This window comes from Vigna unguiculata, chromosome 9, assembly GCF_004118075.2.
Source record: "Vigna unguiculata cultivar IT97K-499-35 chromosome 9, ASM411807v1, whole genome shotgun sequence".
In the NCBI taxonomy this organism is placed as follows: domain Eukaryota; kingdom Viridiplantae; phylum Streptophyta; class Magnoliopsida; order Fabales; family Fabaceae; genus Vigna; species Vigna unguiculata.
In genome coordinates this window covers 30756833-30780042 of record NC_040287.1, presented here as the reverse complement: position 1 = coordinate 30780042, position 23210 = coordinate 30756833, and the positions used below count along the sequence as shown (strand labels likewise).

General features: G+C 28.6%; 2 protein-coding genes across 2 annotated transcripts; both read left to right on the top strand.

Annotated features, from left to right (window-relative positions):
• Window positions 1–12664: 12664 nt before the first annotated feature.
• LOC114196255 (metal-nicotianamine transporter YSL3) lies at window positions 12665–16632 on the top strand. The gene is made up of 8 exons (XM_028086843.1): window positions 12665–13214; window positions 13575–13969; window positions 14064–14236; window positions 14418–14515; window positions 14599–14733; window positions 14826–15015; window positions 15133–15247; window positions 15440–16632. The coding sequence occupies exons 2-8, from the start codon at window positions 13588–13590 to the stop codon at window positions 16375–16377; spliced, it is 2031 nt and encodes a 676-aa protein (XP_027942644.1). The 5' UTR covers window positions 12665–13214; window positions 13575–13587; the 3' UTR covers window positions 16378–16632.
• Window positions 16633–20781: 4149 nt separating this feature from the next.
• Window positions 20782–22456, top strand: LOC114196258 (60S ribosomal protein L35a-3). Its single transcript, XM_028086845.1, has 4 exons — window positions 20782–21017; window positions 21716–21751; window positions 21836–22064; window positions 22146–22456. Exons 1-4 carry the CDS (start codon window positions 20986–20988, stop codon window positions 22185–22187), a joined length of 339 nt encoding a protein of 112 aa, XP_027942646.1. The 5' UTR covers window positions 20782–20985; the 3' UTR covers window positions 22188–22456.
• Window positions 22457–23210: the final 754 nt, after the last annotated feature.

Below are 23210 nucleotides of genomic sequence, written 5' to 3'. Positions count from 1 at the left end.
GAGTGATTTGATGTATAATTTCTAAAAATAATTAACATGGATATATAAGTTATAATTAAGTTTAGTTACTAATTTGGTATAAAATCGAAAAAGATAAAATTGGATCGTTTTAAAAGATAAGAGAATTAAATTGAATCAAAGTTTTAAATAGGAAGACTAAATTGAAAAAAAAAACCTTTTTAAACAATTTGAGGATCAAGTTGAACCTATCTACGATATTGGAGGACTAAAATGAATCAAAAAATAATAAGGAAATCAAAATGAACCAAACCAACGAATTAGAAAACTAAACCACTGATTAAACCAATATTATATATTTATAATAAATAAGCAATACTGCATAAATTATATTTTAATTTTTAGTTTTAAATATCTAAATATAAAAATAAAGGGTGAAAATGTAATTTTCAAAAGACAAAAGACCAAACTAAAACTTAAAAATAAGATAAAACCAAAGCAAAAATATAAGCACAAGGCTCTTTATTATTAAAGAAAAATAAATAAGAATAGGAAGAAATAAGTTTTAGCCGTATAATTTTAAACATATGCTTCAAATTTAAATAAATTTGACGTACATTAATAATGTATTAAACCATTTTTAATTAGTACAAAAGTTTTAGGGTAATAGTTAAGAGTAAAAATTGTTTATCCAATATAGAATTTGAATACTTTATTATTAACATGTAATGTTTATAAATTAAAAAAAAAATATTCAAGTTTTGTTTTGTATTATTACTCTAGCTTAGAAGATTTGAACGTGGGAGTGACATAATCACCAAATTTAATAGTTGATGTTTGAGTACTTGATGATTTTTTAATGTTGAATTTATTTTAATTTTTGGTCATGTGAGTAGTGTCTATTGTAATGATTATTCATTTGAATGAGAAATGTATAAAGACTATGAGTATATTAAGAAATGAGAGATTGTTTTATTGTAGGTGAAAATGATTTTTTTTTACGTAAATAGTGAAAAGGTAGAGTATTTTCTTTTGAGTCCACTTGGTTTACAGTGATGTCCTTATATAATTGAATATTTTATATTTGGTATAAGAATTAAAGAGAAAAATTCAATTTGAACCAATTTGGTGACTAAAATTGTTCTTTGGAGTTCTGAATTATGTAGACTTGTCAGATAAGTCATCCTCTTGTTTAGTGAAATTCAAAATTTTAAAATTCAGATAACTCATAAAGCATGGTTCATTGGACAATATTTAAATAGGACTATTAGTATTTTGGTTAGATGGGTGAGTCACTATCTCATTAGGCGAAATTAGTTTTGTGAGAAATCCAAAAGCTTAGAGAGAATTATGGACGAGTCATTTCTTGCTGAACAGGCAAAATTTTTGTTGGTCAAATTAACACTTACTTGTTATGCTGATGTCTTTAACTAAGCGAGCAAAGTTTTAATTGAGCGAATTTCTCACTGAGCGAACCAAGTGCTAAACTAAGCGAGGGAGCATTATGAACTTAAAAAAATTAAATATTTAAATATTTTTAAATGCTAAAATTTGTTTATCTTTCACTATTTTGCTATATTTGGTTAATATATTGTATTTGAATATTATTATATTGCAATGGAAGATTTATTATAAATTATTTAACATTTAATATATATATATATATATATATATATATATATATATATATATATATATATAAAAGAATGAAATTATTTGTTTTATGTGATATCTTGTATGAGGAATGAGATCATTTTAACTCTATGATAACATTATAGAATCACATAGATAAAAATATCATGTGAATCAATTGGGTTCTATGACCTAGTTTGTTGTGTGAATAAGAAGTGTATTTGATAAGTCATAAGCAATTTATCTTAATTCCTTTAAATACAACTCTATGTTGAGTGTAATTGGTATAATAGGTACAAATATTTTAACTTAATTTAACTCACTCAAATTAGAGTGAAAGACACACCTGAAAAAATATACATTTTCTACCAATTTTTTTTTGAAAACTTTTTCTTAAAAAATACTTACAAATTTTGTTATGAATAATAATTTGTAAGAATTTGCTATCAATTTTTTTAAAAATATTTTACATGAAATATTTTTTGTATAAAATTTTATACGAAATACTTGTAAATTTTATAATTTTGTAGGAAATAATTTTTCACAAAATAACTATTTGTTAATTAAAATTCTTACAAAAAATTAAAAAAAAAATCATTTATTGTAAAATTGTATAATAAAATTGTATGAAAAATCTCATAAAATGTAAAAAAGTCTAATAGTTAGACATGTCATTAATCTATGTCGATATGAGAGTCAATTAATTGAAATATGATATTATGATATGAGTAATTGATATATAAGTAACTAGTAGATGAAAGTATAGATTTAGTACATATAAAAAAAATTTCAATCAATAAATGAGATGTTTTTAATAATAAAATATAATTTCAAAATCTTATATAAACAAAACCAAACTCTTATCAGGAGAGACAAAGAGACAAAGGTTGACGTTTTTTATAACTTAGATCGTAATAACAATCATGAAATGAACTCAAAATTAAACAAATTAAAAAAGGGCATAAAAATGTATTCTAACTTCAATTATTTGTACTAGTATAACATAAAAATATAAACAAAAAGCACTACAATTGTCAAATAATTAAGGATAAGGCATGATAAAATATATTCGTATTGTGAAGAAAAACTTTTATTTATTGCATCATTTAAATTAATATATATATATATATATATATATATATATATAAGACTTTCAAAATTGACATAAATATCATATTAATATACATTAATTAACTATTAAAATGGTATAATATATCAAAACTTGAATTTCTGTGAACTAGAATTAAAAAACACAATCTTTTGAGAAAAAAAAAACATACATCCAAATGCATAAAATTCTAACACTTTTTTTTACCCTTTGGTGCATTTCGAATAGTAAAACAACTTTAATAATATAGCGGCAATCATTGATTTATGAACCTTTCATCGTTGAATTAAAAAATGAAAGATTTCACCAAAAAGTAGAACAAAATCATGTAAAAGCACGTCATTATATAAATATATATATATATATATATTATTTTTTTGGATATTTTAAAAAGAAATATATCATTAAATTTTTCGTCGTTGATTCAGAACTAACACATTTAAAAAGTCAGTCTAGTTTGTCTAGATTGTTAGTCACACCCGGTCTGTCTTAATTGTAAGTCCAATCCATCTTGATTATCGGTCAAAATTATCTTAGTTGTTATCCCAAATCAAGCTCATCTAAATTGTTAAATCAGAGCGACTTATATTATTATTGGGTTGGACTAACCTGTCTGATTGACGAACTGACGGCCAAATTGACCTATCTAGTCATCGGACCGGACCGTCCGGGTCGTTGGACAATTTTAACAGCAGAACCATTTTCTGCTGTGTGGTGAGAAACAACTTGGATTTCCGAATCTTCACTGTTGAATAAATGTTAAAAAAAATGGCTATCGCAATAGAACAAAGTGAATGATAGTTGTAGCTAGGATCACTTCTTTCTTTAATGGAATCCTATTTTATTCGTTACTTACCCTTTAGGTTGATTGATGCCACCGAAATCTGAAGATGATGGTATATATCCAAATGTCAATATTTATCTTCACAATCATTCATTCAATGTGAAAAGGTTTAGCTAGATGCTCAACTTTTTCCTAGATTTTTTTTTGTGCTGTAGTATGGGCCAATGAAAATCAGAAAATTGAAACAAAGAGAATATGTAAGTGATGTGAAATGGGGTGTCAATTCAATGAAAAGAAAGTAGTAACATTATAATTCCATTGTAAAACACAATTTTTAAACCAAAATTAGATAAACTAAAAATATGTTTAAACTTTTAATTAAACCATGGATTTTCTTAAAACACTAAATTTTTGGATTTTCTACTTTCTCAATTTTCGATATAAATCATATTAATAGTTAATTATAAGAATTAACCATGGTCAATATCAAGCTTATTGAAGATATGGACTGATTTGGAAAGCAGTACCCCACACTTGTGATAACAAAGTGTTGAACATCATTGGAAAGGCCATTTTGGATAACAACTTGATTTATTATATTCGTTAAACATATAAATAACATATCTTACATTGTTCAGCATGACCTCATCGTGATATTCAAAAGGAAAAATCAACATTCCAAATACAAAAATGTCACATTATTATATATTAGTATACATTTTTTGCAAAATTTAATGGGGAAAAGGACCCCAAAACATCGATTACTCTCTCATATCTTGATGTTTTTGTTACATAACAGGTGACGTTGCTACAATTCTCAATCCATCTTCTAAGAAAAAAGCATTCAGACTCCATTATTGAAGATTCTTTTCATCCCTCACCATATTCAGTTACTCTTCTTTTATATAACAAGTAGACAGAAATCAACATTTTCATATTTTCTGTTCTTGAATTTTAGCGATAAGTGACTTGAAGGAAGACATAAATCATTAATCTTCTATAGTGTTTACACGAATTTACAGAGCATAACAAATAATTGTTGACAAACCTACGTCTAAAGACCTTCTTTTTCCAGCAATATATTTTTCCTACACATATCAGAAAATATATGAAAAAAAAGACCTAAGTGTGTGTTCTTTTGTGTGGATTTGAGTGAATGAATATGTGTGTGTTTTTTAATGAATTTAGAGAATAAAGTAAGTGAATTTGAAGATAAGTTTTATGAAAGTTAGTGAGAGATTTGATTGTAAAAATAAATAGAATTATAAAGTTACCAAAATACCCTTGATGAAAAAAGAATGATTTTGTAATTTGATGTTATAAAAATAATTACAAATGATTAATACGAATTAAAAAATATTAAAATTATATGAAATTTTAAAATAAAAAAATTTAAATTTTTATGAATATGAAAAAAGTTATACAATTAAATTTAAAGAAAATTTGTAAAAAAAAAGTTAAAAAAACATCAGCACACACACGACATCGTTTACGTAACCGGTGTCACTCTTCCAATTGCACCGACAACGATTATGTAACCGATGTCACACACACATCACCGCACCGGTTATGTAATCGATGCGCATCCCTTCCCTTAGCCAACCATCTTCCTTCCCTCACTCACAGTTCATGTGTCTGCACTCACACACCCACACCACAAACCAACATCGGTGCATTCACTCACATTGATAAAAAATGTAATTAAAGAATACCACCACACTATTGCTTGACTTCACCTACACATCAGTGTTGGTATGTTCTTTTGATGAAATAACACCACTACTCACCACCTAGGAAAGGAGCAATGGGTTCACGTGTTTGATAAAAATAATAGGGTTAATTTGGTAATGTTACACATAATATACTCAAATCATCTCATACATGGATGGATGAAATAAACATTGCATTTCGCAAATCGACTCTTGCAAATCACTGAAAATTCACTAAAAAGAACACACGCAAAACTACAAATCCGTCTGCACCGATACACACACAAACTTTATTGCAAAGATAGATACCAAATAAGAAAATATGTGTTCTATGACAAAGAGAGCCTTAATAAAGAACACTCGTAATCAATGCAAATGGAGACACAGAAACAAAAGAAGGAAATAAAAAAATGGTAAACATAAGTAACATTTATCGTCTGAATGTCTGTAATAGTCGCAAATCTCAAAACATTATTAAAACAAGTTATAGTTAAACTACCATTCAGAAAATGTTTGGTTCCAAATTTCAAAAGTAATAATTTGTGGCACATGCATTGCCACGTAACATGAGGGGAAATCCAAAACTATATATATATATATATATATATATATATATATATATATATGAATGTAAGGTTGTTGCACACATAAAGCTTATTTATATAATATAAGCAAAGAATAAATCAAACTCTTAATTGAGGACACGTGAACTGAAAAAAAATACCTCTAGCATATGTCATGGGCGTTTTGACGTTGGTCACACAGTAATGGTCAACATTGTCAGAAATCCAAGTAAAAATAAAGATTCATAAATTTATTATCTTAAAATTTTAAATTAAAAATAGTGTCAAAATGTTTTATATGGTTAGACTCAGATTTTATTGGTATTTGTATCTCTTCAGTGATACCCCTCCTTAAAAATCTAACAAACATAATTAACATGGTGCATGTGGAAGATGGTTGCACAAAAAGAGCATGGCTAAAGGATTTTCTATTTATAAGGTATTTTTTAATGTTATTAGTGTACTTCGTTATTCTATTACAACAACAAAGCCGAAGTTAGAAAAATACGAAGCAAAAACAATAAATTTTAGTGATCACTGAGTTTATACAATAATTTGTACAAACTCTTACACAAATATCTCTATATATTATTCGAATTAATTGTTTCCATAAAAGAATGTGCAAGATAAAGATTCACTACTATATATTCTATTGGCAACTTCTTTATAATTGAAAATAATGTTTAGGTTGCTCATACAAAGAATGACACCTAATATATTATGTACGGTTGAAACTAAAAGGATTAAAACTATCAAATGATTATTTAAATTGCCGCATACTTTGTGTTTTAATTTTAATAATTTATATGATATTATTTTCTAGCAATTAATTCCGTTTTAGTTTTTCTTATTTATACACGGATAATTATTTATAACTAAAACAATTCTCTTACAAATATATTTATATTAGGTTAAAATACTTTTTTGTCCCAATTTTCGTGAAGTTTTTTCAAATAAGTCATAATTTTGGTTTTATGTTCAAATAGGTCTCAATTTTCGTTAATTTTGTTCAATTGAATCATTTTTTGCTAACCGTTTAAATCATTAACGTCTATAAATAGTGACTGACACGTGTCACTTTGTGTTTTTTTTGAATTTTTTGAATTTTTTTTAAATGTATATGTGTCAACCCAATAGCGTATCATGTGTCACTTCATGGTTTTATTTATTATTTTTTTTTGAATTTTTTTTTGAATTAAATTTTTTTTAAATGTCCACGTGTCAACCCAGTAGTGTGCCACGTGTCAAAGTCAATGTTCTATATTCAATTTAGTCCCTATATTTGTTATTTTTGTTCAATTTAGTCCCAATTTTTGTTTAAAATTGACCAATTTTGTCCCTATCAAAGATGTGACCAAATTTAATTTTTATATCAAAGTTATAATGATGTGAATTTTAATATATTATATAAAAATATATAATAAAAATGTGAATTTTAATATAAAAATTAAATTTGGTTTTAATTTGGAGAGGGACCAAATTGGTTAATGTTAACAAATATTGGGACCTAATTGAACAAAAGTAATAAATGTTGGGACCAAATTGAATATAGAATATTGACTTTGACACGTGGCACACTACTGAGTTGACACGTGGACATTTATAAAACTTTAAAAAAATTCAAAAAAAAATTAAAAAAAATAAAAACAAAAATTCAAAAAAACCACGAAGTGACATACTACTGAGTTGACATGTGTACATTTAAAAAAATCAAAAAAAAATCAAAAAATTAAAAAATTAAAAATTAAAAAAATAAAAAAAAAACCACAAAGTGACACGTGGCAGTCACTCAGGGCTATAAGACCTTTCCATCATGTAAATTATCATGAAAGTGTGTGAAAATAGATAAATATAAAGAGATAGATTGGGAAATAAAGGTTGAGAAAAACATAGATTGAGATTGAAGTATACATTCTTGCATAATCTCTCACAGATCAAGATTAATATCTTATTATGATTTATGTATATTAAAGTTATGATTTTTTTTAAGATGTTTCTCTCAAATTAAGTTTATGTCAAATTAATATAAACCATAATTATGATTTTAAGGATTCTTGTATGAAATTGGTATGAACCCTAATTATAATTCTTCCCAAATTATTATAACCCTTAATTATGAAGTTTAGGGATTTTGTGTTCTTCGGTGCCTATGGTAATTTTTTTTTTAAGTTTTTAATTTATACAATGTTGCTTATTCAATTTAAGTGGTATGAGTTTTGTTATGTTTTGCACTGTGATAATTGTGATTTGGGAATATAAATTTTAGTTTTTCTAGATAGGCGAGAGGTGATAAATTTACATTAGAAAGATTATGATAAAAAGTAAAAAAATTGATTCTTTTTTTTAAAGAGGAAAGTTTATGATAAAGATGAAAAAAATGCATTTACATTAACTGAACTTGAGAAATTTCATGAAAACCAAGAATTCAAGACAATAAAAAACAAATCTCTAAAGTTTTTAGAGTTACATATAATGAATTTAAAAATTTATTAGAACACGATTTGGGTAAAACGACCTCAAATTTGCCAATACCACCAAATCAAATTGATGAGGTACGAAGGACTTATTTAAAATGGTATTCATGGTTTGGTATCATGATATAATAGCGAATGATAGTAATATTTTTTAAATTCTACTATTATGTGTGCTTGTTTTAAGCAGAGAAAATGAAGAGAAAAGATGAAGAATTTTTTTTTCTAACTAAAAACAAATTATATATAACAAATCTAATTTGGTACCCCTATATTTTTTGTCCAAGTTTCGCCACTGCAGTCACTGTTCATGGCCGTTAATGATTTAGACGGTGTTAGCAAAAAATGACCCAATTGAACAAAATTGATGAAAATTGGGACCTATTTAAACATAAAATCAAAATTAGAACTTATTTGAAAAAACTTGACAAAAATTGTAAGAGAAAGATATTTTAAGCTTTATATCACAATGCAATAAAAATAATGAAGTTAATTTAAAAGAGTAACTGGTGACGGTTTCTTAACTCCCTTGATCTAAAGAACCTAGTTTCAAAAAAATTTGTCATAGCCTACTTTTTTTATTTAATAAGAGTTTGTTGAACAAGAAACGCTAGTAAAAGCATAAATTTTCAAGTAGAATTAAATAAATTTTCAAGTATAATTTACTACAAAGAAAAATTATAAATAATAACTAATTTTATGACAAAAAGAATATGTTTAGAAATTAATTTTTGAATTAGAAATTAAATTAGAGATCAGTCCTTTTGAAAATAAGAATCTAGTAGTTAATATTAATGATAATCTAGAGAATAATTTATAAAATAAAAACTATTTTAATTACTAATTTAAAATTAAATATATAATTTTTTAAAATTATTTTAATTATCAATAAATATTAATTTGTAAATTAATATCTAAACGAGAGACAGTAGTATATATTTCCTACTCGATTTAAATAAAAAACCTAATTCGTCATTTGTTCTATTTTATGTTAGCTATCCAGCTATCTATTTAAAATACATATGTAGTTTTAAATAAAACTGTAGATGTTTATGGATACCGGATACCGTATACCGGATACCGATAAATATTTATAAAAAATATTTTATAAGATTTTAAAATAAAGTTAAAAAAATAAAAAATATAACATAAATTAAATATAAATTTAATTAATTTTAATATAATATAATATAATATAAAATTTAATTTTAATTAAACCAAATTCAATAAAATATAATTTTAATTTTTTACGTGTGTACAAATAACATAGTATGATATCCGTTTAACGATAGATATTAAAATACCAGTTATTCATTATCTATGAATGCGGTCGCAATTTTTTTTATGATATCTAAAAATACAAATATTTTTGTTATTTGTAATCATGATGTTAACTTGCATATTGATATATTCATATATCACGTTTCACAAATATAACACTTTGTTTATTTTAAAATTGATTAAAATCATTTAAAAATATGGCCTAAGTGAATAATGAAAGTAAAAAAAAAAAATGAAATTAAAACTATTAACATATATTTACAACAAGTAAAATTTCTATATTAAATTAACATTCATTCACTGCTAGAATAATATATATATATATATATATATATATATATATATATATATATATATATATATATATAATATCAAATAAATTTAGTTTTTATTTGGAAAAATCTCTCTAAAGTTTTTTAAAAAATATTTGACTCCTTTAAATTTTTTGAGTCGAAGTAATTTTTTTTCTTAAAAAACATCATTTAGAAGGTAATAAAGTATAGATCAATCTTAATTTGAGATATAATTGTAGATTTGTCAAAAGTTGAGAAATTCTATCAAACTTTTAAACCAATTATCTCATTGGGATTAAATTTATGGCATTAGCTTCCATACCAATTATACTGTATTTCTTAGTTGAGGAACATATAATTGTTTTATACTAAACCAACTATTAGAGTTAAAATAAAAATTTACTCAAAATGTAAACGACTTCACAAATATTCACAAACATAAAGAGAATTAAAATGTTTTACATTTTAAAAAATAAAATAAAATGGTTTAGATAAATAAAAAAAATGAATATATTTTTATATTGTTATAACCTTTTATAATTTTTTATGATAAAATATTTATTGTCTAATTTAACTTAAATTTTATTATTTTAAGTTACACTTTAATATTTAAAGCTTTAAATACAACAAAATTATTTGTTTACATTTAACGTCAGAATTTAAATACCTACAAAATAATGTAATTTTATTTTAAAAAATTAATTAATATAATAGAAAACAAAATAAGGACAGTATGAATTGGGTGCCCTAACCCGAATTTGTCGAAGGCATACGCCATATTCCATAATAAGAGCAACCACTCTGTAAAACACAGTTATAACATTTTTCTCCTTTTTATTTTTCCTTAATTTAGTGTGTCTATATATTTGTGTATTATGATTTATACTGGAAAAAGTTATCTTAAAAATAAGTTTTATATTAAAATTTATTATATTATATAGTTTGGTTCTTGGGCTGATATTTTATAGAAGAAAATAAGTTTAATTTAAATAAAATAAGTAGCTTTCCAATTTCTTATTTTATATCTAACGCGCTAGCGTGTACATATAAAATAAGTAGCTTCACTAAAACGTCACAGACGTTTTCTAAAAAAGAAAGAGAAAATATTTTTATACTATTTAAAAGAAAAGAAAAATCTTTATACTTATTTATTTAAATTTAGAAATATGTATATTTATTTTCTGATAAACTTCCATTTCATGTATAATTACACTTGCATGATTTTTCTATTGAGGGAAAAATAGCAGAATGAGAGTGAACAAGATAAATTATGAAAAGGGTAAGTGTCCCCATCTACTCAATTATTTAGCTTTAATGGTATTAAATTTAAAATGTACAATAACATTTAATACAGTTCTTATTTTAGTCAAAGATTTGAAAATTATTTATTTTCTGTATTTAAATAATAAAATTTTATATTTACCTTTGTCTTATCTTATCTTCTCTTATTCCCCCAAATATGCAAAAATAACATTCTAAAATGATTAATATTTCCCTAATTAATATACATTTCTGTTTTTAGCAAAAACTTCTTTCTTTCGCTTTCTTTGTCCGAAGAAGACAATCAATTTTAATCATGATGAATAGGACTACTATACAAGTTTTCTTAAAAAATATATATATAATATAATTTAAAGGAATTATTATAATTTATAACAATCAATGTATACTTAATTTGTACTGGGTGCAAAAACTCTATAATGTGTTTACATGTATATTTTTATTTACCTTTTTCAAGAAATTAAATCAATGTTACATATTAATTTCAAGGAAATTTTTTACTTTCCATTACAACAAACCCACAATCCTTTAAATTTTAAAATAAAGAGTTAGAACATTTTTAAATTTACATTATATTTATACAAAATTAATATAATGTAAAATGATTAATATTTTTAAAATACAATTACCATTCTATCTTACATGTTTTTTCACCTTTTCACTTTTGCAACGTGCCTGAGTTTTTTTTTCTTTTTATCTTTTTCAAGGTGGATGCCATGCATCTCTACATTTTTAATGGACAATTTTGTTTAAAATATTTTCAATCAATATATAATTTTTTTTGACAAAATTATTCTTATATAATTTATATTAATTTTAAACAACACGTCTTAATTTAAAATATCTATTTAATCTATAATATTTATCGCGTCGTAAATATTTTTCTCAATTTTCCTCAAATCTCGTCATATTTCTCTTCATCGAAAGAACTAAAACTTTCACGTCTTTTGTCCGAAAATCAAATACAAGGTAAATGATCTCTCTCGGCAGCATGTGGGCCCCACTTTCATTTTCTAATTTCTCCACTATGGAATCTTTTTGTTTTTTATTTATTTATTTATCATCTTTTTAATTTCATCAATGTTAGAAGCTTACAGAAAAACTATAAGGTATCTTTTATTAAAAACAAAATAGAATTCTCATCTTTGTATACTTTTTATTCTCCTGTTAAAAAGCGAGAAGTATGTTCTCCTAATATTCTGGTCACCGGAATGTGAAAAATTATTTTTCTAATTTCATTCCAACTTATTTTAATATTTATTTAACTGAGTTTAACTACAGGTCGTATATCTTAAATGTCATTTAGTATTGAACTTTTCAGCTTTTAATTTCCAACAAGTAATTAATTACATATTTAAATAATGTAAAAAAATCAATATAATTAAATGTTAGATTTGACTTTTAAATTAATATAGTTTTTTTGTAACATTTTTTTTAAGTAGATGTTATTTTTTGATTTGAGAGCGTAGTTATTCATTTGGCGTTTGGTTGACCTTTCAAAGAAGGAGTGTGTCTCCCTCACTCCACAGCCACTACCACATTCATAAATTATTCCACGCTCATCACCCACATGTTTGTGCCACACGCCATCGTTCACACAGGAGCCAACAACACATAACCGCTTTTTGATTACTTTCATGCCAGAAACTGATGAAACTAAGACCAGACACCCACTTTCAACAGCACCCACTCTGCAACTAAGTCAACGACAACTATTTTCATTCTTGTGTGTGGAGCTTGCAAGCTTATTTGGAAAGTAGAAAAATCTCTTTAAGACTTTTCACAAGTTTAGTACAAAATCATTATTCCTTCACAAAAACATCATTTGCAGTACAATACCCACTACGTTGTTGTACTACATGCAGCGACACAGACCCAAAGTGTCTTCTAAGGTTAGCTAGCTTTTGCTTCCAATGACAATTATAAATTCCGCGTTTCCCCTTTCAATCTTTACCTCCCTCCATTCTTTTCTACCTCTCTTTCTTCTTCTGCGTCGTCGTTTTTGTGGCTTTCTTTGCACGCGCTTAGTTATTCTCGCCGCTTCGTAATTCAATTCAAGCACTGGTCCCTGTCACCACCGAGAGATTGAATTCTCCATCATTGAAATTTCTATACGCAACTGAGTCGTAGTGAGGTAACATATTTGACCCTGTTTCATCTTTCACTCATCACTGCTTTTTTTTCCTTACGTGGCATCAAATATTTGAACCGTGGAACCCGATTCCGATTCACTTTCTTCTGCTATTTTCTATACAAAGCTTCCACCTTTCTTTATATATTTTTGTTCTTGTGAACTGTTTTAAAATTATTTTTCTGATTTTACTCTATTTGTTTTGTCGGAATCACGAACCTGTAATAAATCTTGTTTCTTTATATGTTGTCCGCAACCTGGTTTGTCAAGCAATCATTGAATATTGCTTTTATCCTCTCTCTCTCTCTGATTGAGTGCCTCTTGTCCCGTTTTCGTTTCTTTGGTGACTGATCATTCAATCAGGTTTGAGGATTTAATGAATCCAATGGGTACTAATGCAACAAGCAACGAAGAACTCAAGGAGATTGAGAATCTCGGAAGAGAAGATATTGAAGAGGCTCCGGTTGTGCCTGATGACGTGAGTGGAATAGCACCATGGCCAAAACAGATTACAATTCGGGGACTGGTGGCTAGCTTTCTGATTGGAACAATTTATAGTGTGATTGTGATGAAGCTGAACCTCACAACTGGGTTAGTCCCCAATCTCAATGTCTCAGCTGCTCTCCTTGGTTTTGTGTTCATAAGAGCTTGGACTAAGATTCTTGCGAAGGCCAAAATTGTTTCAACGCCATTCACTAGACAGGAGAATACCGTAATCCAGACTTGTGCGGTCGCTTGCTATAGCATCGCGGTAGGAGGTGGGTCGGTCTTTTCCAATTGAACTTTTAACTTGTGTTTGTGTAAATGATAGTGTGTGTGTGTGTGTATTGAACTGAACTTGTGTAACTGTAGGTGGTTTTGGGTCTTACCTCTTGGGTTTGAATAGGAAGACATATGAGCAAGCAGGGTTTGATACAGAAGGGAACAATCCTGCGAGTACTAAGGAGCCTGGAATTGGATGGATGACAGCCTTTCTCTTTGTCACCAGCTTTGTTGGGTTGTTGGCGTTGGTTCCCATTAGAAAGGTATTTCATTTAGTCATATGATGTTTCACATGGTCATTGAATGCAAGTACTTGTCCAGATGTTGTTCTTTTGTAAGTTGATTTGTCTTGTCCTGTCATTTTGAAGTGGCGGTCTCACTTTTAAGGATTTTGGTTCTGCTTGACTTGAGTGGAGGTGCTGATAAGTTTGTGTAATTTAACAGATTATGATAATAGACTACAAATTAACTTATCCAAGTGGAACTGCCACTGCTGTTCTTATCAACGGGTTCCATACTCCTAAAGGAGATGCGATGGCCAAGTATGAACATGTTTTGTCCTACTGCTATTTTCAAGTTAGACAAGTGAGTGTTTATTAGAGCTCGACCAATTCAACTTTTGCAGAAAGCAGGTTCATGGTTTCTTGAAATTTTTCTCAGCCAGTTTCTTCTGGGCTTTCTTTCAATGGTTTTACACGGGTGGAGATAGTTGTGGATTTGTTCAGTTTCCCACTTTTGGATTGAAAGCATGGAAAAATTCGTATGCTCCTTTGTCTTTATTCAAGTAGGAATAGTCTCTGAACCCTGAAATAATTGCTCCTGGTTTCTGATTAAAGCGCTTCAACTTGGCAGATTCTATTTTGATTTCAGCATGACCTATGTCGGAGCAGGAATGATCTGTTCCCATCTTGTAAATTTATCCTTGCTTCTGGGTGCTGTGATTTCATGGGGCATTATGTGGCCGTTAATCCGGGGACTAAAAGGAGAATGGTTTCCCTCAAGTATACCAGAAAGCAGCATGAAGAGTCTCAATGGCTATAAGGTCTAAATTTTGCCAGAATTTGTATCAAAGCTATGTACTATTTATATTTATTTTAGTTCATCCAACTTTTAAAGCCTTGATTTTTATTTTTACCTTTTTTTCATTTTGTTGCTGCAGGTTTTTATTTCCATTGCATTGATTCTTGGTGATGGGCTTTACAATTTTGTCAAAGTCCTCTATTTCACTGCCACCAATATCCACGCCTCCGTGAAAAGGAAAAACCTTAATACATGTAAGTAATCTCCAAGTCTTACTAATCACAGCTTTTTCCCATATAAAAACAATTGCTTTCATCGTCTCAGCAGACCACCAGCAAAAGAAAAAGAGTAACATAATCAAAGGCATATGAACAAACATTTACACTTTTTCTGTTGTGTCTATGCATGTGTCTGTGTTTGAAAATCTAATATCTTTGGCTCTGCAGTTTCAGATAACCAGAAACCGGTACCTATGGATGATCTTAGAAGGAATGAGGTGTTTGCAAGAGAGAGCATACCCATATGGTTGGCATGTGCTGGGTACATTTTGTTCTCCATCGTTTCTATCATTGTGATCCCTTTGATGTTCCCGCAGTTGAAGTGGTATTACGTGGTGTTTGCGTATCTTTTCGCACCCTCTCTGGGCTTCTGCAATGCGTACGGTGCAGGCTTAACAGACATGAACATGGCCTATAACTATGGGAAAGTGGCTCTCTTTGTGCTTGCAGCCTTGGCAGGAAAAAGTGATGGTGTAGTAGCTGGACTTGTGGGGTGTGGTCTGATAAAATCCATTGTCTCCATTTCATCTGATCTGATGCATGATTTCAAGACTGGCCATCTCACTTTCACTTCCCCTCGTTCAATGCTTCTAAGCCAAGCAATTGGGACAGCAATAGGCTGTGTTGTTGCTCCTCTCACATTCTTCCTTTTCTACAAGGCTTTTGATGTAGGAAACCCAAATGGGGATTACAAGGCACCGTATGCAATCATTTATAGAAACATGGCAATTCTTGGTGTGGAAGGCTTTTCTGCCCTTCCTCTGCACTGTCTCCAACTCTGCTATGGATTTTTTGCATTTGCCATAGCAGCCAACTTGGTCAGAGATCTTGGCCCCAAAAGGGTTAGGAATTGGATTCCACTTCCAATGGCCATGGCTGTTCCTTTCCTAGTTGGTGGTTACTTTGCCATTGACATGTGCATGGGTAGTTTGGTTGTGTTTTTGTGGCACAAACTACACAGAAGTGAAGCAAGTTTGATGGTTCCTGCTGTTGCTTCTGGTTTGATTTGTGGAGATGGATTGTGGATTCTTCCTTCATCGATTCTAGCTTTGTTAAAAGTTCGTCCACCAATCTGCATGAGCTTTCTGGCATCCAGTGCCAGTTAGAACTTCACAATACCATTCAAATATATCTAGAATAGATACCATGAAACAGATGCAATCAAGCTTAGTAGTTGCTACCATGATTATTATCAATTACATTCATAAAATTCAGCTCTTAGATCTTGAGCCATGTAAATATTTTGACACACTTCAATCTCTCAGCACAAATGTGTAAGAGTGAACATCTTCAAAATTTAAGCATATAACTCTACGCAAGTATGTCAAATTTTGAATCTTTTAAGCTGTCGGCTTTTGGAACAACGTCTGAAAACTGCTGTCATAGTATTTCTAATATGTTTTTTTATATTTAAGCATTCGTATAGGAAATTATGGTTTTTTTTTCTTTCTGCGCAAATACTTAAAATAGAAAATGAATAAAAAATAAGATAAAAATGATAGTTTTTTTTATTGGAAAAAGGATAAATAGTGTTACTAATTGCACCTCCTAAAACGTTTGAGTTCGCCCCCATTGTTAGTTTGTTTTCTATTTCAGCTTAACAAAGAAAGGGCCTACTTTTTTTGCTATACGAACTACCCAGAATATACATTTTCACCTCTCAACTACAAGTCTTGTACTCCATCCAAAACTAACTCAAACTCATACATTATTACAGGCACACACACACGTGTACCTTAAATACATGGTCAAATAATCAGAGTTTAAACAAACACTAAATTTAATTATCGTTTTTTAATTTATGTCGCAAAGCATAAAACAAGTCCATGTACTTTTTTTCATCTTGCTTTGCCATTGCCTTATTAGTTGCCTTACACTTGAAAATATCTTTTAGGTCCAAGTAGAACCAGTATCCCAACACATCCTTGATCCAAATTGAGGGAGTGAACACTAAAGAAGAAGTATGATGGTATGTTGGCAAGAGAATGTCCTATATTTACAAGGCTAAGGTGAAGAAGAATGGAAGCCACTACCGTTGCATTTGGGGTAAGGTTACAAGGCCTCACGGTAACAATGGTGTTGTTCGTGCTAAATTCAAGTCAAACCTTCCTCCCAGATCAATGGTAATTATTTAATTCCAAAGTAAGTCTGAGTATCGGATTTTAAGTAAGTCTGAGTATCGGATTTTAAGTGTTTGCTAAGTGTATTTAATTTTGACTGGGTATCGAAGCATATCGAAGGAGATCAGAGCAGATTGGAAGAAATAGGCTTTTTTGTAAAAGGGGGTCACTTTGACCAAGAATTTGTAAAAATGAGTCCGTTGAAATTTTTTTGCAAAATAGGGTCAAGTCGTCTTGGTGGAGGACGACTAGTGGAGGACGACATTAAAGGTGAAGTCGTCCTCCACCGTGCCGGTTTCTTTTTTTTTTTTTTCAAAAAGTGAAACCGTGCTCTCAGAAGCCGGTTTCTATATATTTTGAAAGTGAAGTCGTCCTTAGGCCTGACGACTTCACTTTTTGGTTTTTTTTTTTTTTTTTTTTTTTACACATTCAGCTTTATATATATATATATATATATATATATATATATATATATATATATATATATATATATATATTTTATTATATATTATTTATTTTTTTTTTAAATATTTGTTTACAGTAGAAAAATAAAGTGACATCCTCAATGGCAATTTTTTCGACAGTTTCTTCTGATTTGGTCAAAACGTTCTCTACTTCTTCGTTTGATTTTATAAATTTAGTATTTTATTAAATGATACTTGATAGTTAGTAGACTAACTAAACCACAAATAAAATAAACATTAACAAATTAAATATTCAAATATAATTATCGAAGGATTTTTTAATATTTTTTTAATTTGTATCATTTTATCTTCTTAATTTTGTATTAAGGTTTAACGATTAAGTATTTTAAAATTTTTTAAAAACTATTTTTCATATTTTTACTTAAATAAATATTTAACAAAAACTAAATAATATATAATTAAATATATATATATATATATAAAGCTGAATGTGTAAAAAAAAAAAAAAAAAAACAAACAAACCAAAAAGTGAAGTCGTCAGGCCCAAGGACGACTTCACTTTTAAAATATATAGAAACCGGCTTCTGAGAGCACGGTTTCGCTTTTTGGAAAAAAAAAAAAAAGAAACCGGTACGGTGGAGAACGACTTCACCTTTAATGTCGTCCTCCACCACGACGACTTGATCCTATTTTGCAAAAAAAAATTCAAACTACCCTTTTTTACAAATTCTTGGTCAAAGTGACCCCTTTTTACAAAAAAGCCGAAGAAATAGAAGGAGATGAAAGGAGATATGAACAGATAAAAGGAAATCAGAACAATTCGAAGGAGAACGCTTAAGATCGAAGGAGATTGGAGGAATCAAAGGAGATGGTTCACATGCATGAGACGTCGCAAGTTTCGTAGGCAATTTCACTGTCTTCTATGACACTCCTTCTTCAAAGGTAAAATCATTTCTCAAACTGGGGAGGTGTTTGAAGGTTTGGATTGAAGAAAGAATCACAAAAAACAAAGAGACATTTGTGTTGCGCTTGTGTTCTATGATGTTGGAAGATGGCAGGTGTAGAAGATTGAGGAGATGAGGCGACTACAAATTAAGGTTAAGAAAAAATTTCTTTTAATGTGGGTTGGGTTGGGTATCCACGAAAATTTAATTTGATACCCGTACACGCCCATTTATATCCGTATCTACTCGTATAATTTTATTCAATTAATTCGAATAAAAAACATCGTCACTCGAATCCTTATTTTTTCTTTCGGGTTTCTCGGTTTCGGGCAAATTGAATAATTTTGCTCACCCTTACTTGAAAACACTAGAGATGAAGAAACACTCCTTTTGAATCACATAAAGGATGATCAACTTTTCTAGTAACAATAGTAACACGCAATCTCCCAATAACCCACTTAGGAAAAATTATCCCTCTACCCACACTAGGATTTTCAAAGCAATTTTTAAGAATGCTCAAAGAAACACTTTGCAGTCACAACACTTGAACTCTAATTCTTAAAAAGGTGATTTTAGAAGAGGAAAATAGTTATATTTAAAGAGGTATGAAAACTAGGTCAAGAAGCTGGAAAGACAAATTCAAAACTGCCAAAAGATAATCGATTATCACTTATGATAATCGATTATCCATAAAGATAATCGATTATTCGAGTGAGTTTTCTAAAATTGAACACAACTTAGATTATTCTAGTGAGTTTTCTAAAATTGAACACGACTTAAGATAATCAATTATCCTGTGTGATAATCAATTAGTACAATGAATTTTACAAAAAATAAAAGGATCCTAGATAGATTTAGAGCTGACTGCTGTTTCTAAACTAATTTAAACTATTCAAAACATAATTAACTTATTACAAGAAAGCTTTAAGAATCAATTAACTTGTCTTCAAAATATACGTTATGGGTTGAAGTAGATAAATTATAAGGTGAAGTTAAAAATGTTTGTCTACAATTTGCTTGAAATTCCTTGTCATTATCAAAACCTTTTGAACTTAAATCTTCCTCCTTTGCCAACACATTCACGATGGTGATGTAAGTTTGAGTTTTCCTACATTCTTAATTCAATTATAAATAAAACTACTCTACATGATATTAAAACTTGAAAATTGTAGTTATTAATAATAATAATAATAATAATAATAATATTATTATTATTATTATTATTATTATTATTATTATTTTAGGAGAGCCCAAAGGGTTAATAAGATAAGTGTTGAAAAAAAATTACTTAAAAGAGCTTTATTAAAAAGATGTTTTAACTATTATTTTAAAGGAATGAGCATATATTTTATTAAAAAGAAATTTTTAAGTTGATTTTGAAATTTTAATTTATTTTTAATTTCTAAACTAATTTTTCTTTTTTTATGCTAAAAAATATATAATGTTAATTTAAATTATTTATACATCTGAAAAATGAATAAATATAATTATATATAAAAGAGGTAAAATTAAATGTTGACGATAAATATATTAAGAGAAACAAAGCTGTCAACTATTGTTAAAAAACTTTTTAGTTCATATAAAAATAAAACCTAGCAAGATAAGATTTTATTATCAATTCTAATATTTTTGTAAAATTAAAGAGAAAAGGTTTCTCATTAATAAAAATTAAATTTTGTGACCCATTAAATATAATATTTTCTCTCTTATTAAATTATAAACAAATGTCTTATTATTATTATTATTATTTCTCTTCCTCCTTCCTTTTTCTATATTCTTGATTTCAACATTATTATAAAAAGAATAAGATTTGATCTCAACATTACTATAAAAAAAATAAGATATTTAATTTTCGATGATGATATTGAACATGAACGATTTTCCATTTAAGCTCCTAGAATTTCCTTTACATTACTTTTAATAAAATATATTTTCATTCAAGTATATTTAATTTATACGTACCCACAACTTCTCCGTATGTTTCATTCTTCATATATAAATACTTTTTTTTTTCCATAACACAATGAATCAGTTAATGTGGGCTAACAGCGGCAGTGCCAATAAACAGTTGTTATTGGGCCTAAATAAAATCCAAATTCGCAGGTTTCGGAGGGTTTCTAGAGATTCTTATAAAATCCCTAAAAACCCAATTCTCTGAAAGTAGGGTTACGCCGCACCGCACCGCAGTGTTGCTGTTGTTTCGTGTGTTAGCTGCAGCTGCGAAGATGGTGAAGGGACGTCAAGGAGAGCGCGTCAGGTATGCTTCTTTCATTCACACAGGCTTGTGCCCATCGCTAAAGTTTACCTTCTATCTTCAACACTTAATTTTTCTTTTTCTTTTGAAACTCCAATCACAATCTCGAATTCGTTTATCCTAGTTCTAAAACCGGATGTTCCTGTTTTTGTTCATTGTCTGCATCGTTGATTGTTATTTTACCCACTAGGGTTCTTGGAAGTTGAAGGGATTTTGGGTTATTGATGGTTGTTAGAATTGGAATGTTGTTGGTGCTACAGATTTAACGGGTTTTATGGAATGGATTTCTTTGAGACAATAAGAGAAAGATAGATAAGGGATTTTTCTTTCCCAGCCGTTGCCCTTGTCAGAGATATCCTTTTTTTTCTTTAAATAGCGAAATATTGCCCTTGTCACACATCTGCTGTCACTGAATTTCTATCTCTTAGTCCGTGGTCTGTCTTCCCTTTCCATGCTCCTACTACCAAGGGATCCCCGATGCATTACCTTAAGCCTGACAAAGATAGCATGTTTCACTTTCCTTTTCATTAGAAACAAAACGATTTGATAAAATGATTTGAATACATGTTTTGCTTTTGTATTGATTCAGATGTTATTTGCTGCGTATATAGTTATTTTCATATACATCCATTCCTCATTCCTCAATCACTGCATGACTTTTAGTTGAAATTAACACCGCTACTTTTTTCCTTTTGTTTTAGGCTCTATGTGAGAGGTACAGTCCTTGGATACAAAAGGTAAATGCTTCTTGCCCTGTTAATTTTATTTTCATTTTGCTTTGCCATTGCCTTATTAGTTGCCTCACACTTAATATCTTTTAGGTCCAAGTCAAACCAGTATCCCAACACATCCCTGATCCAAATTGAGGGAGTGAACACCAAAGAAGAAGTAGGATGGTATGCTGGCAAGAGAATGGCCTATATTTATAAGGCTAAGGTGAAGAAGAATGGAAGCCACTACCGTTGCATTTGGGGTAAGGTTACAAGGCCTCACGGTAACAGTGGTGTTGTTCGTGCTAAATTCAAGTCAAACCTTCCTCCCAGATCAATGGTAATTATTTGACAACGTTGTTACTATCAAGTCGCTTATTTTATTGGTATTTGAAGTTTTTGAGTTTTTGATGCATTGCAGGGAGCACGGGTTAGAGTGTTCATGTATCCAAGTAACATCTGAGGTAATTAGGTTGTCATTTTTGTCTTTTTGCTTGATATTTCGAAACATTTCTTTTTATATTTTCATGGTTTTGTAATTGATGGTTATGTAATTGGGTGGACTTCACCTTTAAATCTCAGATGTGGTTCTTTACTGAGTATTAGATTTATCAGATTTTAAGTGTTTGTTAAGTGAATTTAATTTTGACTGAGCTGCATAGCTTAATTTCGTTGCAGTGTAGTTTAATTTTTATTGGTGCAAGGGAGAGAAGTATGATTGATTGATGAAAATATTATTTTCCCTTTAACTATTTAGGTAGAACAACGGATTAACTATATACTCTAACCTATATAGTTGTGGTTCTTCATAGCAAAGCAAATATTTTATTGCGTTTATGAATAATTGTTCTTAAATTTTAGTTGGCTTAGATTATAGGCCTTGTAGTTTTATTTATTATTTTCAAAATTAAATTGTATTTGAAAGTATAATAATCGTAATAATGTTAAGGAAAATAATTATTTCGTAGTGGATTATGTTTCCATTATATTACTTTTGGTAGGATTGACATCTGTACCTTAAACGTGATACAGGAAGAAAGCTTTAACCTTTTCTCCAATATTAATGATAAACCTTCTCACGAATAGAGTTGGGGCACTTCTTTTTCCTCACTGAAGGATTTCTTTGCATCTCAAAATTTTCATGAACTCTAAAATAACTTTTAAACTTGTATCTAATCTGCACTTTAAAATGGATTTCAAAAAAACAAAAAAGCATGTTCAGAAAGTTATTTGATTTCGAAATTCAGATGAAAAATCACCGGATTTATATCCATCGATTAAGAAAAATATATATATACATATATATATATATAAATTTTTCTTTATTTTTTTTTCGTTTTTATCAATGTTAATTTTAATGTTTTTAGATTTTTTAATTTTATTTATATTTATTTTTATAGTATATATTAATTAAATTAAAAAAATATAACTACATATTTTAATTTTGAGTTTCAAAAAAATATATAACTATATATATTTTGTTCTA